At 46.3% G+C, this 13,575-nt stretch overlaps 1 protein-coding gene across 1 annotated transcript in view; it reads left to right on the top strand.

Annotated features, from left to right (window-relative positions):
• Nucleotides 1-12,911, top strand: part of LOC144020789 (protein ELFN1-like) — a 78,490-nt gene extending 65,579 nt beyond the window's left edge. Inside the window, exons 5-8 of the mRNA XM_077524585.1 lie at nucleotides 7,777-8,233; nucleotides 8,301-8,454; nucleotides 8,665-8,831; nucleotides 9,654-12,911. Coding sequence (XP_077380711.1) covers nucleotides 7,995-8,233; nucleotides 8,301-8,454; nucleotides 8,665-8,831; nucleotides 9,654-11,685 — 2,592 coding nt within the window. The 5' untranslated portion in view covers nucleotides 7,777-7,994 and the 3' untranslated portion in view covers nucleotides 11,686-12,911. The remainder of the gene's footprint in view (nucleotides 1-7,776; nucleotides 8,234-8,300; nucleotides 8,455-8,664; nucleotides 8,832-9,653) is intronic.
• The last annotated feature ends 664 nt before the right edge of the window (nucleotides 12,912-13,575 follow it).

Raw genomic sequence — 13,575 nt, 5'->3', positions numbered from 1 at the left:
CCGCCATAGACGTTAATTGACGTCTACTATGTTTTTTTATGGAAACGGGTGGAGGAAAGCCTTGGGTAGCTATGCTCCAAGTATCAAGCCGATCGGGTTACTATAATGGGTATTCCTGGCCACTAGATGGCTGTGATGAGTCTTTTGGACAAGATCGGGTAGGAGACAACAGTAGAAGAAGAGAGGCTGAGCTCGAGTGTTGAGGGGGAGAGAATGGCTAACTTGGCTAAGGGAGTCAAAAAAGGCTACAGATGGCAAGCAGCTCACGCTTGATCCTTATTTTCAAAGCTCAAAAGCATCGACCAGTGCTCAAGAGCACAGTGATGACGGGGTTAAGTCATAGTTGAAGCGGTGACGCCACCGGCTAGCGATGCTAACACCGGAGAAAAGTGGTGCACAACCGAGCACGTCTGCACAGATGACGTTTCATCGGACGATGACGACTACTATGGGTCCGATGCAAGACAGTCTTCCAAAGAACGTGAAGGTAAGCGCTAACATGCTAAGAGATTGCTAGTAAGATTACTTTCCTAACTTTCTCGGGCGATCTGCTAGCAGCGTGTGTAAATGTGCTGATATACACTAAAACATCTATTACCTATACAAACGTGAATGTATATTTTATAGATCGTGCTCACAGCAACGTCCGACCGCTGGTTCTACGACAAAGAAAGGTAAAAAAAAAACGTTTTCAATACACCGCAACAATAAAAGGAAAGTCTTTCGATAGTATTGTAATTGCATATGTTTCTTTCAGCTCCTACCCAAAGTGACCCTTCTCACATTGAGCAGAACAAAAGTAAAAAGAAAAGATTCTCCACAGCACTAATAAAATATTTGATGGTAAACGTCTTCTATAATTTACAGAATGTGCATCAACCAATACATCCAAGAAAAAAAGGTAAACATGCACACACACACACACATTGTATCACAGTGCTCTAAAATAATATATGATATTGAAATGTATATTTGCAGATCCCAAAGATTCTGGCTGGCTTGAAGTTGATGAATTCGGCTGGCAGCCGACCATCTTCCCCTTTGCTGCAAAACCAGGACCAAGGGATGCTGCAGCAGAGCTGAATTCCCACCTGCCAGCTGACATCCTGGAGCTCTTCATCACGGATGAACTTCTCCAGCACATCGTTCATCATACCAACCTCTACGCAAATCAGTCCATGCAGAAGCAGACTGACAAAAACTGTTGCGCACGTGTAAATAGTTTGCAAAGAGTTTTCCAAATTGTTTGTTCGGATTGCTACTGTTGCATGTAAATAAACTGTTATTTTGCAATCAAAAAACATTTTTTATTGTTGGGGTAGTGTTTTATAGAAGATTAGGTGTTTGTAGAATCACTCATGCAAAAAAAAAAGTGCCAAATTCACTAGAGTGCATGAAATAACATCGTTTCACAAAAAGCTTGATTTCTCCGTATTTTGGAAGAAAATAGAGGATTTGGGGGAAAGAAGCTGTTTTCTATTGTTGATTACTGAAGATCAGAATAAGGTAGAAACAAACTTTTTTTTTTTTTTAGATGACAGATGAGACTTCAATCTTTCATTTGGTAGTATCCGCGTTTCCATAGTCCTAACACAACATTTTCTGTGGAGCTTGAAAGATCGGTAAAATTCTGTAAATCAGCTGGCAGTATGTGGTTACCTTTTCCGAAAATGGCTGGCAGTCAAAAAGTTAAGGTTTACATTCTAGCATTTATTACTCCATTTTTTAAATAATTCCCTTTTAATTTGTAGTTGTTCTCCGCAGTATTTTAATTACTTTTTAAACGTATTCATCTCTCAAATGACCTTTGCGGCGACGACAGCCTTGATAAATGCGTTCCACAAAATGTTTTACGTTTTAATTCATCGCCAACCCGACGCTTGTGTTGCATTCAAGTTCAAAAGGGAAAATTGGATAACGGGACAGCCAATCTGGACGTAATCGTCCGAGTTTATCGATGACCACGATCGTGCGCCCTGTTGTCACTTTGACATTCATCACTCTTGGTTTGCTCTGCATCATCATCGTCATCATCATCGTCATCATCATCGTCATCATCATCGTCGACCACACCTGCGAGCATTTACGCATCGAATGACTCGTCTGTTGTCCTGCGTGTGTGCGTGCGTGTGCGCGCGGGTGTGAATAATGAGGTGATTTTTATTCGTCCTCCTCGTCCTCTCGCCCTGTCTTGACCACTGATTCAATTTGTATGTTGAGATAGAAAGGGCTGATAGTGGGGCGCTGTGTGTGTGTGTGTGTGTGTGCGTGTGTGTTTCTACTCGAGTATTCTCACCCTTGAGACGACAATCAGATTTTCTGACAGATGTGAGGCTTTTTTTGACAGGGTTTTGTTTCTGTTCGTTTTATACCAAGTGATCACCATCAATAATAGGATACAATTATTATGAAAGGGATTCGTGACTCATTGAGACATTTTCAGCAATAAAAAGTTCATATTTTGTCTAAATTCATGTGGTAACTTCATTATGTTTCATGTACAATTATTAGTACCTTTAAAAAGTCGTTTTTCTACTTGCTGTCGACTGATGATGACATCAGCTGTGCTAACGACCAATCGTGGCTCAGTTTACTGACCAAACCCAAAAAAGCAGGTGAGCCATGATTGGCCGTGACCTACTTCCTCAGCACAGGTGATGATGTCATCACCAGTCGACAGCAAGTAGAAAAATTACTTTTTGAAGATATTAATTGTACATGAAAAATAATCAAGTTATCAAATTCATTGTGGACAAAAAATTTTCACTAACTAACTAACTAACTAACTAACTAACTAACTGATAGACCAAAAGGCCAAACTGCTTCTAACCAACTAGCTAGCCAACTAAGTGAGTGACACACCAAATAAATGACTGACAAATCAACTAAATGAATCCATTCGTCCATTTTCCCTTCAAAATAAATCAAGTGTGACTGACCCACCGACTACTAACTAACCAAATAAACGACCGACTTGATTGATCGGCTGCATAATCGCCTGACCAGCCAACACATCGACAAGCTGACAGACCAGCTGATGATCTGACTAATCAACTATCTGACTAACTAATCGATTGATGGACTGAGGGAACGATTTGCCGACTGAATAATTGGTCACCAACAAACCAACACTCAAACTGACCAAATAACTAACTTGACTAACCAACCAATTTGACTGAGCAAACAACTGATCACAAAGACAACTGACAGACGTGACTAACCAACTGGTTGATTGAGAGACCAAACGACCAACTAAGTAACTGACGGATAATCAACTAGCTTAACTGAGAGGTTGACTAACTGACAGACCAACTGCATAAACGACTGACCAACCAGCCAGTTGGATCGCAGACCTAACTGACCAGACCAACAACCAAATCACGGTCCAGCTGACTGAATAACCAATTAAGTAACCGACAAACTGAATGACTGACCGATTAACCAACAAACTGACAAGTAACCTAAGTGACTAATTGAGCAACCAGGCAACTAACTGGCTGAGAGACCAACTCAACTCAACAAGCCGATCGACCGACTGACTCACCAACCACCCAACTACCTTTTACCAACCAACCAAACCCACAAAAAAAGTGCACGGAATCCTGAACTTGCCGCAATTTGTGCCTGGTGACCGAAACAAACCGACCAGCTTGCCGTTGGCAGCGGTTACACACGCGCACACACACAAAAAAAAAGAAAAAAGGAAAAGAAATCTCGTAGAGGACAAACAAAATGAATCACAAAGTTTCATATGCGGCGTAAGTGCCAGCAGCGAGCAGACGGACCCGACTCAACAGATGGAGATCGTTGCCAGCGCGTGCGTGCGAGCGAGCGAGCGCGCGAGCGTTTGCACTGCGAGTCCTTCAAACAAACGGGATGAAAATACAGCAAACAAACACACACTAATGGTTTGAGTTGAAGACTTGAAAGTGGACCGATGGTTCTGGGCAGCAGAGATTAGCCTCCCCCCGGGAAGATTAGCACAAAAAAAAATTAGCATCCCGTGCTAATGTGTTGTTGTCGGGAAGCATCCGCGATGACTTGTTGACACGTGAAAGTGCGCGAGACGATTTCAAACGCGCGCACACCAGACAGATGCGTCTGCGGATTATGCTAAACGGCGCAAGCGTGTGGTGTAAATCTGTGCGATTTTGCTCACCTAAAATCATGTTTGATCTCCCCTGGTGCATGAGCTCCGACTCGACTCGTGAGTAACAGACTTAATCCTGTTGAAACTGACTTGTCAGGGAATCAAGAGTAAAAAAAACGAAGCTCGCCACGCGATGAAGTTGAGGCATCGAACTGTGCTGTTGTGGTAGCAGATTTGTCAACACGGACAGTTTCTGTTGTCGTACGTGCGCTTTTCATACCATTGCACACTCACCATAAATCATTATCAAATAACACAAGTATTGGAACTACCAACCTAACAAGATGACCAACTAATTGACTGATCAACCAACCAACCAACTAAATGACTGATGATCCACCAGCAACTGATCAAACTGACTTACTAACTAGCTGACTAATAAGTTAATTGGATGACTGATTAAGCAACTGACTGACCAACTAACTAGCTGACTGATAAGTTGACCAAACACATTACTGACCTAATGACCAATTAAAGACCTACTAAATAAACGACAAACAACTTGCTGGTGAATCAACTGACCAACCTACTAACTGGCTGACTGATTGACCGACTAACAGACTGACCAAGTAACAAACCAATCATTGGCCTGACCATCCGACTAACTAACCATGACCAACCTATCAGACCTAAAGTAGTAGTAAACTGTCCAACCGACTGACTACACAAAAACTAACCGACACACCAACTGCTTACTCATCAAAATAACAGGATGATACACTAACTAACTAACTAACTAACTAACTAACTGACTAACTAACTAACTAACTAACTAACTAACTAACTAACTAACTAACTAACTAACAGACCCAAACTCAGATGTACTAAGTAACTGACCAACTGCTAGCCAACTATGTAAGTGCCCAACTAAATAACAAAACTCAAGTAGTAGTAAACTGTCCAACTGACTGACTACACAACTAACTAACCGATGGACCAACTTCCTAATCATCAAAATAACAGGATGATACACTAACTAACTAACTAACTAACTAACTAACTAACTAACTAACTTTCTGACAGACCCTAACTCAGACGTAGTAAGTAACTGACTAACTGCTAACTAACTAACTAACTAACTAACTAACTAACTAACTAACTAGCTAACTAACTAACTAACCAACTAACTGTTTGGCAGAGGCAAACTCAGACATACTAAGCCAACTACTGACCAACTTATGTAAGTGCCCAACTAAATAACTGACCAACCAACTTAACAGACTGAATTAACAACGAGCAACTAATTGAACTTATCAACTGAGTGAACCATCCATCCATTTTCTTGATGGCTTATTCCTCACATTGGTCTCTGGGGTGCTGGAGCCTATCCCAGCTGTCTTTGGGCAGTAGTCGGGGCACACCCTGGACTGGTTGCCAGCCAATCGCAGCTGAGTGGAACAATTTGACTAAATTAAAAAAAAACAAAAAACGGTCCAATCAAATGACTAACTGCCTGACCGAGCATCCGTCATAATTAATTGACAGGATGAACTTGTTGACAGACAAACAAAGAAAGCAGCCGACTTTGAAATGGACAACAAGTATTTTCAGTGTCGCTCACCATTTGTTTTCTTTTCAGCTCTAATCACGATTTGCACTCCAGTTAACACCCAGTCTCATGTCCCCCAGCCAACAAGACATAAATGACTATAATTCTGTTATTGCTGCTTGAATGATTGACGCGCACAAACACGCACGCACGCACGCACGCTGTCTGGTCACGTCGACAGGCTGAACGAGTTCCCATGACGATGGCCGACCCCCTTCGTCATCCTCGTAACGGGCAAAATCGAGCGCTCGTCTCTCGTGGCACGCGCTCACCTGAGTGGTGACTTAGCGTAGCACCTGTCAGGAACGATGAACCTTTCCATCCGTCAGCACGTCTCCGTGCGCCGCACGCACGCACGAACCCGACTCAAAGACCTTTTGCGTGTGTTTGATGGAAATCGATACGCCTCCGTCAACAAATTGGCCTCCATGAAGTCGAGTTTGTTCGCAAGCACGTTTGACGCAAGATGGCCGACGGCGGCTGCATCTCCGTCGATTGGTCTCCTGCCACGCTCGTCGTCGGCCGTCTGTATTATTGTCATTAACTGCTGATTGGTCGCCTGTGGTTCATCGTCGTCAGTGATGATGTCAGAGCGCACCGGTCGGTTCATTCGGTCCGCTCAACATTGCTCCAAAACTCTTTGTTGTTACCAAACAACAGTGTGTTAATACGTTCAATTGATGAACGTAAACGATTGATTGACGGGCGATGCACCAAATGGAGGTCACATGATCGGAAGAGGCGGGAAATGCTGCATGCGCGACGTCTTCTTCCTCTTCTTCTGCAGATTCACCGTCAATGTCAGCGCTTTCGTTGGATGGGGGGGGGGGATTCCCATTCACATTCCTGGCACGCTCCGTCCGTCCGTCCGTCCGTCCGTCACCTCTTTGTTCCCTTTCTCCTCGGAATACTAAAGCGGACTTACGTAAGCAGTGAAGCTCATCATCATCTCCCCCCCCGCAGTGCACATTTTTTGCACGTGCCAGCTGGCGGATGATGTACGCGTCGCACAAAAAGGGACGGACGGACGGACGGATGGTGGGAGGTGACGCTCGGATGCAAAAATTTGGCAAAAGTACGCACAGTCTGTGCTCAAGTACACATTTTGAAACGCAAAGGAATGAATTCAAAGACTGCACGGTGAAGTTTGTTTTTAAAAATGCCAAAATATGAAAAATGTAGCATAACGGCTAAATGCTGCTTCACCATGTTTGCTTTGCTCCACTAATCGACCCGCGTCTGCGTGCAGACCTCACTGCAGAATTGCATTCTTTTTTTTTTTTTTTTTACAAAAACGAACATTCAAAAGGCCTTTTAACTGTCAATTACAATTGCACTAAAATGAAAAGTCACAAAAAAATGAATTATAAGATGTATAAAAAGTATAGTATAATATAGTGTATCAAAACAAGAAAAGAGAATGCAACTTAATGAAGTCTAATGACTGTTCTCAAGTCACAACACAATGTAGCCTTTAAGGGGCGTGGCCTAGTGAATGTTTGAAATCTGGGAATGGGTTGTGGCCATGAGGGTTAGTTTACAATTTTAGTTATTTTCATTTCATTTTGATTTTTTTTGTTTTTAAATTTCAGATAGTTTGAGCTAGTTTTCAGGGTTTTTTTTTTTTCTTTTTAATTTCCAAAATGCTTTGATTCAATACTTGATTACCGTACTTGAGTCAATTTTTCAGGTACCTGCTACGGATTCGTGCAAAGAGCGGACCGGCACTTTAATGCAAAATTAAAATGAACCAGATTAGTCGATTAATCGATTGACTAATTGATAGATTAATCGATTCTAGAGATATTCGATAGTGACAGCGCTATAATGAACCCGAGATGTGTTTCTTCTCTGCAACGGCCCAAAGAGGACAACAAATCGAGTGTTGTAGACGTGCTGACATCGATCACAGTTCACAAGAGGTCATCCTCATCCTTGATAATTTGATTCGGATAAAATCAGGGACTCCATTGCCAACACGAGTTGTCGTCATGACCTTCTTTCAATGTGCCCATCCCATAATATTGGATGAAGAACTCTTAGGAAGCTCTTACCTTCGTGTTGTCTTTTCCTCCAGGAATACATCCGGCGACGACGTCTAGAGGATGAGGAAGCACGAGAATCGGCACTCGTCCAATCCGAGAGGCAGACGGCCGCTAAGGACATGAGGACCGACCGATCGGGACCGATTTTCCGCCTCCAATCCGCAACCTGGAAGTAGTCGAAACCTCCGTTCTTGTTCCTTTCTGCTCCCTCGATTCCTACCACCGCGCATTCCCGGACGACTTTTCTCCGATGGATACGGCGACGACGTCTCCTCATCGGGCCCCGCGGCCGAGACCGAACGCCAACGGGGGGTTCTTGCCCGCCGTCGGCTCCTTCCTGGGCCTGCTCGCCCTGCTGCTGTCGGTGGCGCGGTTGCCGGCGGCGACGGCCGACTGCTGGCTGATTGAGGGCGAGAAGGGCTTCGTGTGGTTGGCCATCTGCAGCATGAACCAGCCGCCCTACGAGGCCATCCCGGCACACATCAACAGGTAAGAAGACCCGGCCGGGACGAGAACGTCGACCCGACCTTTGACCCCTTTGCGTACCCGACCGCAGCACCATCGTGGACCTGAGGCTGAACGAGAACAAGATCCGCTCGGTGCACTACTCGTCGCTCAGCCGCTTCGGCAACCTCACCTACCTGAACCTCACCAAGAACGACATCAGCTACGTGGAGGACGGCGCCTTCTCGGCGCAGTTCAACCTGCAGGTGAGGCGGCGTTCGTGGATCGATGGCCTGCACATTTGTGGAATATCAGCTAATAGAGGTGACGAGCAAGCTGGAGAGGATGCAAAGACTTGAGCTCTGATCAGCATCGCTCCCGGCAGTAGCTCGGCCGGAGATTACCACTAAATCCCACTTGTCTTTTTCGCCCCCTCTCTCTATTCCATCATCCTCGCTACCTCCCCCCTTTCCAAGGTGCTCCAGATGGGCTTCAACAAACTGAGGAACCTGACAGAGGGATTGCTGCGAGGCCTGGGAAAGCTGCAGTACCTGTACCTGCAGGCCAACCTCATCGAAACCGTCACACCCAACACCTTCTGGGAGTGTCCCAACATCGAGAACATCGACCTATCCATGAACAGGTAACTTTGAAAGAAGAAAACGGAGCCCCGCCATTGGTCGGATCAGCCCGCGGGGAAATCACGATGCTTAGTCTGTGATCATGAACAGGATAGGCCAAGGGTAGGCAGTGTTTTCATGATTGTGCAATAATCCTGACATAAATGAAGCCGCAGATTTTGTTTGTGCAAAAGCAAACTTAATATAAACTATAGACTAAGTGCAATTTCTGCATAAATTGTGTGGGAATGCTGAAAGCTGAATGCTAATATGTGAATGTTAAGCTAAATGCTGATGAAGGAAGTAGATAAATGATGTGAAAATGCTATTCTCACAATAATAATAATAATATAATAAAGGTTAGAAACTATTGGGAAAAGTTGATATTTTAACGTTAAATTGTGCGAGTACTGAAAGTAATGTGGAATCAAATGATATAATCATATAAGCAATTTGAACGGTGTAAATTGGAAGTATTATGTGGGAGTTGTTTAATGGCAAAAAAGTGAGAATAAAATGCTATAATAAGTATAACTAGACTAAGTGCAATTTCTGGAGAAATTGCATGGGAATGCTGAATGCTAATAGCTGAATGCTAAGACTTGAATGCATTTGGAATGCTTATGAAGTAAATTGAGAGATAAATTATGAAAAGTTGTAGTTGAAATTTGGACAGTGTAAATTGGAAGTATTATGTGGGAGTTGTTACGCGGCAAAAAAGTGTGGAGAATAAAAATCACAATAACATATGTGGGAATGCCCACAATGAGAAAAGATGGTTTATTTGAATCAACCAGCTGCTGACAAACGATAACAAAAGATCTCTATTCTTGTGTCTTCCTCAGGATCCAGGTGCTGGATGGTAGTTTGTTCTCAGGACTCTCCAAGCTGACCACGTGCGAGCTGTACACAAACCCCTTCAACTGCTCCTGCGAACTTCTGCCATACCTGCGCTGGCTCGCCGCCTTCCCCAACCGGACCAGCGAGCGCATGGCCTGCGACTCCCCTCACGGCTTCTCCGGCTACAATCTGCTGAGCCCCAACCCCCGGGCGCCGTCCCAGCGCAACGCCCTGCACGTGCTGAGCCTGGTGTGCACCGAGGACGGCAGCAACTCCACCGCCTTCTACTTCAACGGCCTGCTGGATGCCACCACGCTGTCGCCGGACTTCTCCCCGTGCGGACTGGACGACTGCGCGTCAGGGACGCCGCCCGACGAGGTGGTCTACCACACGATCTTCACCGAGATCAATCCCGTCATGACGCTGAAGCAGGTGCTGCACTCCAGCGCCGTGATCACGGTGGAGATCCCGCACCCGTACCGAAAGATGTACATCCTGATGCTGTACAACAACAGCTTCTTCACCGACATCCAGAACCTCAAGTACCAGACGCAGGACGTCGAGCTGACCAACCTGAAAGCAAACACGGACTATACGTACTGCGTGGCCTCCATCCGCAACTCCCTGCGCTTCAACCACACCTGCCTGACCATCTCCACGGGCCGCGGGGCCAGAACGGAACGCGTCGCCAATCAGTCGTCGGCCACCCACTACATCATGACCATCCTGGGCTGCCTGTTCGGAATGCTGCTCTTCCTGGGCCTGGTCGTCCACTGCCTGAGACGGAAGAGGATCACAGAGGAGAAAGAGCGCAAGATGAGCCGGATCCAGAGGACCCTGATCGAGCTCAAGTATGGGGACGAAGGGGATATCGAGGGCGGCGGTGGTCCCGTTTCTCAGAAGCTACCCCCCAGTGGGGACAGTCTGTCCAGGATGCCCTACCTGCCTCAGGGCACCGAGATCGATCCCTACCAGCTGCAGGAGGTGGTCGAGACACCGGCGCACAAGCCCGCCAAGCTCAACTACATGGAGGTGCGAGGGTCCGGTGTGGAGAGGGAGCGAGAGATGTCGCCTCAGGCTAACCCCCAGGGATCCGTGGCCGAGATCTCCACCATCGCCAAGGAAGTGGACAAGGTCAACCAGATCATCAACAACTGCATCGACGCCCTCAAGTCCGAGTCGACTTCCTTCCAGCAGGGCATCAAGTCCCCGACGTCAGCCGGTGGGGGGGCCGTATCCACCGCCGAGCCGCAGCTGGTGCTCCTCTCTGAGCAGGCGGGAGACCGAGGGGGCGAGTTCCTCTCCCCGGTCTACAAAGGGGGACGAGGGGGACGAGGCTACCACCATTCCTTGCAGCGGCACCATAGCATGGAAGCTCCCGCGACCTCAAAGAGGCCCAGCACCTCCTCGTCCCCTGGTTCAACCAGGAGTCCCCGTTCCTTCCACTCAGACGGGGCCTACCACGCCTCGGAGACTCGCTACATCGAGAGGAGCTCACCCGGCGACCGCGGCGGCGACGAACCGGTCCGCACGGTCAACCCGGCGGCGGCCATCCTGCGAGCCGAGGCGCAGAGGATCCGGCAGTACCACGAGCACCGCCACTCGTACCCGGGCTCCCAGGAACTGCAGCACCACCCGCAGATCATGCAGGAGCTCCACTACCACCCCGGTGGACGCAAGCCCCCGGTCCTAGACCCGCTCACCCTCAGCCGGCATGCCAAGCAGAGGGAGCTGGCATACTCCCAACTGGCCCCCCACTATGCCCTGTCCCCCCAGTACCACAACCTCAGCTACTGCTCCAGCCCCGAAGAGGATGAGGAGGAGGAAGAAGAGGAAGGGCTCCTGTGCACCCCCACTCTGGGCCTGTGGGAGCGCTTCAAGCTGCACCGGAAGAGGCACCGGCAGGCGTCTCTGGAGGACGAAGGCTACGTGGCGGCCGGCCACGCCCTGCGCCGCAAAGTGCAGTTCGCCAAGGACGAGGACCTGCACGACATTTTGGACTATTGGAAGGGGGTCTCGGCCCAGCAGAAGGCGTGAGCGCGAGCGTCAACAACACTGTGGAAGACCTGTAAATACAAAACTCGCATTAACCAGGAAGCCAACAATCAAAAACAAAAACAAGGATGAAATCCTAACTTAGATTCGTTTTTTTTTTTTTTTTTTGTGTCTAATCTAATGGAACTACGAGCGCAAACTTATGTAGCTGTTTGTACGTTTTCACTGATAAAAGAGAAGTTAGCCGTCCTGAAATCTTCTTTTTTAAGGATCGTTTGTCGTCCTTCTCAGAAACCAACAAGAGACGAGGACGGGGCTGAGTTTTTGAGAGACATTTTAAGCGACTGGACGAAATTCATATTTTGTACTCGGACGACGTTAGTTTCCGCTTTTGCTTTTGCAACCCGCTCGCAACTTGCTAGTGATGCGTTTCCACTGGGAAAACAAAAGCGGGTACTATTTCTCGTGTCTCCGCGTAAACTACCACGAGTGTCTCTTGGGTCAAGCTGAATCATCGCGAATGGAGGATTAAAAAAAAAACACAAGAGTCCAGTTTTCTGTAGTCTCCTCTTGGATCAAATTAGTTTTAAATTTCCAGTGCCAAGTTTTACGTAAACTGAACCGGTCGCTCTTTGCTTGGGCAGATTCATCATCACCGCCGACATGACTTATTGCGTTAGCGTTAGCGTAGCCTGTTGCCAGCCCGGTGTCCCTTTTTGCTGCTGCTCTCCTTAATCTCCTTGTGGATACAATTTTCGTTTATTTCCACTGACATGGGATTCACATACAACAAAGACAGCTGGTCGCTTTTTTTGGTGGAGGACATTTTTTATTGTGACGAGAAACAGCAAAACACTTGAATGCTATCAGTTATGAAAGTCCGCAGTCTCCAGTTCGCTGCAGCTGCCCCGGTTCACGTAAACCTTTGATTACATTGAGACTCCTTTCCGTGGTCAGATACGGCAGATCTGTTCTTGGTATCGGAGACTGTTACTGGATTCCACAGAGTCCGGCCTGCCCTCAGTCTCCTCTTGGATAAATACTACCTGAGTACCTCAGTACTATTCGCAGTGGGAAAGCAAGCACCTCAAACACATGCTAACATTAGCGTAGCCAATTGCCACGCCTGCCACTAGTCAACTCCACCGTCTCCAGGTTCCCGTTGTGACCCTCAGTCTCCTCTTGGATGTGGATCTCATTTTTTTTTGTTTTTTCACGTTTTTTTCATTTTACGACCACTGAGCACTCTTTTCAAGTGGAAACGCAAACCGCCTCAAAGCCGTGGAACCGGCAATACGCGGTGCGAAAAGGATGACGGCGAGTGCCGTAATAACGTGCCAAATACTCTTGGACTTCTCCTTTGCCAAACGGTTTTATATACAGAATTAAAAGATTTTAAAAAAAATGACATTATTATATTATCATTATTAATCATATGGATTCTTCTTCTTATCTTCTGACATTTATTTGAATGTGACTTGACGGCATGGGACACAAGAGCGCCCCCTTGCTACCCGGAGGACTTTATGGGGGTTTGCTGCCGTAAAAAGCTGGTTGGAGAACGTACTATATATATTTTGCAAAAGATGGTTTTGAAATGTTTCAGACTTTTGTCCCCTCAATGAGTTAGCTAAGTTTTTTTTTTTTTTTTTAAATAATAATAATACAAATGAATGTCTTTAAATCCCACAAGAAAAAAAAGGGAAAAACTGCACTGTTGAAAAAAAAAAAAAAAAAAAACTTTTAAAGAGCTTAGAACTCTTCGGGGAAAAAAAAAAATACCGTAGCTCCACTGTGTCTCATCGCAGCAGCGTCCCATTTGGAACTTTTTTTTATTTATTTATTTTTTTTCAAATCTGGTTCCACTGTGGTGCCGTCGTGCCAACAATTTTATTTTATTTTTTTAAATACGCGCACTTCCTGGTTTCAACA

Source organism: Festucalex cinctus, chromosome 6 (assembly GCF_051991245.1).
Source record: "Festucalex cinctus isolate MCC-2025b chromosome 6, RoL_Fcin_1.0, whole genome shotgun sequence".
NCBI classification, from domain to species: domain Eukaryota; kingdom Metazoa; phylum Chordata; class Actinopteri; order Syngnathiformes; family Syngnathidae; genus Festucalex; species Festucalex cinctus.
Note: the sequence above shows the minus strand (reverse complement) of the source record. Positions and strands in the feature narration are given on the sequence as shown.